This window comes from Silurus meridionalis, chromosome 3 (assembly GCF_014805685.1).
Source record: "Silurus meridionalis isolate SWU-2019-XX chromosome 3, ASM1480568v1, whole genome shotgun sequence".
Classification (NCBI taxonomy): domain Eukaryota; kingdom Metazoa; phylum Chordata; class Actinopteri; order Siluriformes; family Siluridae; genus Silurus; species Silurus meridionalis.
Window position 1 is genome coordinate 2,668,558 of NC_060886.1, and position 4,856 is coordinate 2,673,413.

At 37.2% G+C, this 4,856-nt stretch overlaps 1 protein-coding gene across 1 annotated transcript; it reads left to right on the top strand.

The window, feature by feature from the left end:
• The first annotated feature begins 294 nt into the window (after positions 1-294).
• LOC124381157 lies at positions 295-2,206 on the top strand. Its single transcript, XM_046842575.1, has 3 exons — positions 295-589; positions 1,301-1,364; positions 1,467-2,206. The coding sequence occupies exons 1-3, from the start codon at positions 374-376 to the stop codon at positions 2,204-2,206; spliced, it is 1,020 nt and encodes a 339-aa protein (XP_046698531.1). The 5' UTR covers positions 295-373.
• The last annotated feature ends 2,650 nt before the right edge of the window (positions 2,207-4,856 follow it).

Below are 4,856 nucleotides of genomic sequence, written 5' to 3' on the forward strand. Positions count from 1 at the left end.
GTAGTTCCTAGAATAGCAAAGTCCACTAAAGGTGGTAGAACATTCTCACATTTAGCTCCTAAACTCTGGAATAGTCTTCCTGACAGTGTTCGGGGCTCAGACACACTCTCCCAGTTTAAGTGTGGCTGCTCATCAGGGATAAATACACATCATTCATCTTAACTCTTAAATTCTGTAAAACTGCTTTGAAACAATGTCCGCTGTGAAAACTACAATAGAAATAAACTTGAACTTGACTTGACTTTTAATGTTCCATACGCTGTAAAACATCTCCTCTCACTATTCTTACATTTCAGGGCCATAACAGGGAAAAACAGAAGCCGAGTCAGGATCTGAGAGAATCATTGAGACATCTGAGAGACAGGGTAACAGCATGGACACTGCCTCTGGGGAATTGACTCGGTCCATGGCCACTAGGCTCAATGGCACTAGTCCTGGAGTGAATACTGTGTGGTTCAGATTCATTGATAATATTCCAGTCATCGGGACGGTAAAGGAAGCAGTGGAGTCGGTGTTCACTCTGTACGAAGGGAATGAAGCCGTAGTGAAGGAGAAAAAGGAAGTGATTAAAAACAGTGTGGGAATTCAGGTGAGTCAAAAACACAAGAAAGAAAAGTATGTGCTGCTCAGTGATATTTATACATCATGTATCTAAAAACTGACAGATTATTAAGTAAATGCTTCTAATATCCCAAAAAGAAAAGCAGTTAAAGCCCCTATAGCACACTCCAGTTCTTATCAGAGTTCTATAAATATATAATAATGGGTATTTAATCAAGACCCCTGCACATGTTCCCCTCTCTTTTTTACGATGCCGTTTTAGTGCCATACACAAAAAAACCTTGACTTTATTACCTACTTTATTCTCGTAATTTCAACTTTATTCTTGTAAATTTTGTATACGTTTTTATGTGGCACTAAAACACCATCATAATTATGAGTCTCTGGTAGTGAATTATTTTCACACAGTTGCATGGTTCATCATGTGTCCTTCTTTATATAATGTATATGTACATTATACAAAGTGTAAATATGTCATGGTCTGGACATTTTGGGGCGGTTTGTGATTTGGCCACCAGATGCCGCCACTGGACCCCTACTCCCTATTCCATACTCCCGAGCCCCTTACGGTTTAATGTCTCCCACCTGCTCCTCGTTTGTGTTGTGTATTTAAGTGTTGTGTATTGAAGGTCAAGAGCCACTCTCGAAGTGGACATATTTATTATAATTATTGCTTGTCCTGGGCCATCATTATGTCTGTTCCTGGTAACATGAATTCTTTTGATTTTTTTCCTTTTAGTCGACTGAAGGAGCAGCAGGTGCAGCAGCAACACCTGAGGTTTCTGGCCTTAAAAATGTGACAGGTGTGTGTTATTCCTGCTCTTCTTCTCACTAATATAACTGAAATCAATTTCATGAATGTGTTTAAGGAAATAGTAATGAAATATTTTCGCTTTTCTCCACAGAGGTCACAAAGCAGCACATTAAGGAATGTCCCTTGAAAGGGTCTAAAGGAAAATTAAAATCAACTCCAGAAAAACAGAAAAAAAATGAAAAAGAATTAGTGGACACGGGGGAAAAAAAACGGCTCATCGAATCAGATTATCAACCAATGGAGAAAGTGGAACAGGAACTGTGCGAAGATGCGGGAAATGCTAAGAGAGGAGCGCATGTCTTTAATAATAACGTGCTGAAATTTCATCACAAAGTTCTGCAAACGTTTATACAACAATATAAAATTTTTAATCTTCAAGGATACAATAAAGAGGAAATAGAAGATTTCGGCAGCCACACACTTTCCCAGGAAACAACAATGGAGATACAGAGAAACATGGTAGTGCACTTTGAACCTGAGGATCAGTACAAAAACGAGAATGCATCATTGTATGGCAGATATCATGAAGATCTAACCAAAGCATTTTTGAATGTGCTGGGACACATAAATCCTGAGGACGTGACAGAAGCAGATAAAGAACATCTAAATGATGAGATAAATAAAATTAATAGATTAGAAATTTATGTTGACGAAGATGCAAAAAAAAAGTGGATTGAGAGTGGAATGAATCACAAAGAAAAAGCAAAAAGACAGGCTCGGTTTGATGTGGTAAAACACCAGGTAGCCACAATGTACGAGACTGATCGTGGTTTGGGTTGGAGCCTGGAGATTTTGGGTAGGGTTGCACCTTTGTTTAGTCAAAGACAGTAATTTTAGTTCCTGTTTATAGTGTTGTTGTAAGTGTTCGAGTTTTTATAAATAATTTCCTGCTTCAGTCACTGTATTTTTCTAAATTAAATTTCTCTCTCTGAAACTGTATGGAAATTGTTTTGTATATTTCCCACGTTACACCCTCTTCATATAAAATATGACTTTTTTTGTTTACTTTACTGTAGAAAGAACACAAACACTGAAGTCCCACACCTCAGAACATGCCAAAATAAAATAAATAAATAAATAAATAAATAATGAATAAATAAATAAATAAATAAATAAATAAACAGACAGATGAGAAAGAGAAGAATAAGAGACAGAAGAGAAACAGACAGAAGATTAAGAGACAGAAGAGAAACAAACAGAAGATTAAGAGACAGAAGAGAAACAGACAGAAGATTAAGAGACAGAAGAGAAACAGACAGAAGATTAAGAAGAGAAACAGACAGAAGATTAAGAGACAGAAGAGAAACAGACAGAAGATTAAGAGACAGAAGAGAAACAGACAGAAGACTTCTGGAGAAGTGTGTAAGTAAAATGAAGTCATGCTGTATTGACTTGCTGACAGGATGTGCTACCTGTGTTATACGCTCTGTCTGGTCTTGATGTTTGGTCTTGATGTGAACAGTTGCTCTTTTTGTGTTGATCAGATTGAAATAACAGAATCTCTTTTCTACCCGCCTGTAACTATGCCTGTGCTTATTGGGAGAATTTGCATAACTGGTTATTTCCTAAATGTGAAGATTTATCTGTATTAACAGAAGAAAATGTGTTTGCTAAAAGGATGGAAATGGCAGTGGTGAACACTTATTTTAAGAAGAAGGAGGATCATAGAGTGACGTATAAGAGTGAAGGAAGGTGCACACAGGTGGATTATGTTCTGTGTAGGAGATGCAACCTGAAGGAGATTGGAGACTGTAAGGTGTTGGCAGGGGACAGTGTAGCTAGACAGCATCGGATGGTGGTCTGTAGGATGGCTTTGGAGGTGAAGAAGAAGAGGAGGAGAGTAAGGACTGAAAGAAGAATAAGATGGTGGAAACTGAAGGAGGAAGAGTGTAGTGTGAGGTTCAGGGAAGAGGTCAGACAGGAGCTCGGTGGTGGTGAAGAGGTGCTGGATGATTGGGTAACTACTGCAGGAGTAATGATGGAGGCAGCACAGAGGAGGGACATGAGTTATATTGGTAGGAGAATGCTGAGGATGGAGCTACCAGGAAGGAGGAAAAGAGGAAGGCCAAGAAGGAGGTTCATGGATGTGGTGAGGGAAGACATGCAGGTAGTTGGTGTAAAGAAGGCAGATGTAGAGGACAGGGTGGTATGGAGACGGATGATCCGCTGTGAAGACCCCTAATGGGAGCAGCTGAAAGAAGAAGATTTTTAATACTCTAATCAACACAGACATGGGCAAATGGATGCTTTGTGCAAATGTATGTTTATTATTAGTGAAAATATTTTTGTAAATGTTATAAAGTAATCATGGTGACCATTATGGTGGTCATCAGGACACCAAACGTAATGTTTGCTATGTTTCCACACGGATGGTTAGTGAGGTGATACCGGAGAAACACTCTTCTAACTGTCATATGGATTACATCATCAGAGAATATTGTTTTTTCAGGTTGTTTTATTTCTGTGTCTGTAAAAAGAGATGACAGCGATGGTAAACAGTGCCCCCTGCCGGATTTCTTTATTTTACAAAAGCACAGCATTTTATTACGTGTATACAAATAAAAGTAGACCCTTTACAGATTCCAATGATGTATTGCTCTTATCTGTACGATCAAAAAAGTCATTTAAGTTTGTTTCAGGGTTATGAGGAAAAAAATTCTACAAAACACGTCGGCGCATTTGTCGACCCGAAATGTTAAATGTGTGCACCATGGCAGATTTTGGTGCGGATTTGAGACTTGGTGCATCAATAAAACTAATTTTTTTATTAATTTTTACATCTGATTAAAGAAAGGCCGTCATAAAGAAACGTGTGTCGCGTTGAAGGATTTAATTTTGCCTCTTTTATATGCATTTATTTATATTTTTAATAAAACTGGTCAAACAGAAATGCACACGATAATTAAATTAATGCCATTAAAATGAATTTGTGGTAATGGGTTCACTTTGACAGACCTAATTAATATATTAATACAAAATGAATTAGAAATTTTGTAACCTAATGAATGTATGCAGGCTGAAGATCCACCATATAGAACACAAGATGATGATGATCAGGTGATCAGGAATGTCTCTGTTCTCAGGAAACATGTTGATGTGCTAAAAACACGCAATGAGATGAAAAAATATTGTTATTTCACCAAATGGATTAAAATTAAAGTAACGGGTTGTTTTGAAAATGTAAGAAGTAGAAAGTACAGATATTTGTGTAAAAATGTATTAAGTGAAAGTCAAAAGTTGATTGATAACAAAAATCTACTTGAGTACAGTAACAAAATATTTGTACTTCATTAATTCCACCTCTTGTGTGTACTGCTTACACAAATTCAGCAAATACATTTGTTTTCAGTGAAAAACACTGATCTAAAATTGATGCTTGAGGCGTAGACCTTTGGAATGATATATAGTTAGTCATGGTTACTCTTCTCCCTTTTCATTGAATCTATTGTTAAACATTAACACCTCTGAACAATGGGATATC

Bases quoted from the DNA above. Each gene is read 5' to 3' on its own strand.
- LOC124381157 (XM_046842575.1), top strand. From the start codon at position 374: ATGGACACTGCCTCTGGGGAATTGACTCGGTCCATGGCCACTAGGCTC. The intron at 590-1,300 runs GTGAGTCAAAAA...TTTTCCTTTTAG, and splicing joins AAAACAGTGTGGGAATTCAG to TCGACTGAAGGAGCAGCAGG. The intron at 1,365-1,466 runs GTGTGTGTTATT...TTTTCTCCACAG, and splicing joins TGGCCTTAAAAATGTGACAG to AGGTCACAAAGCAGCACATT.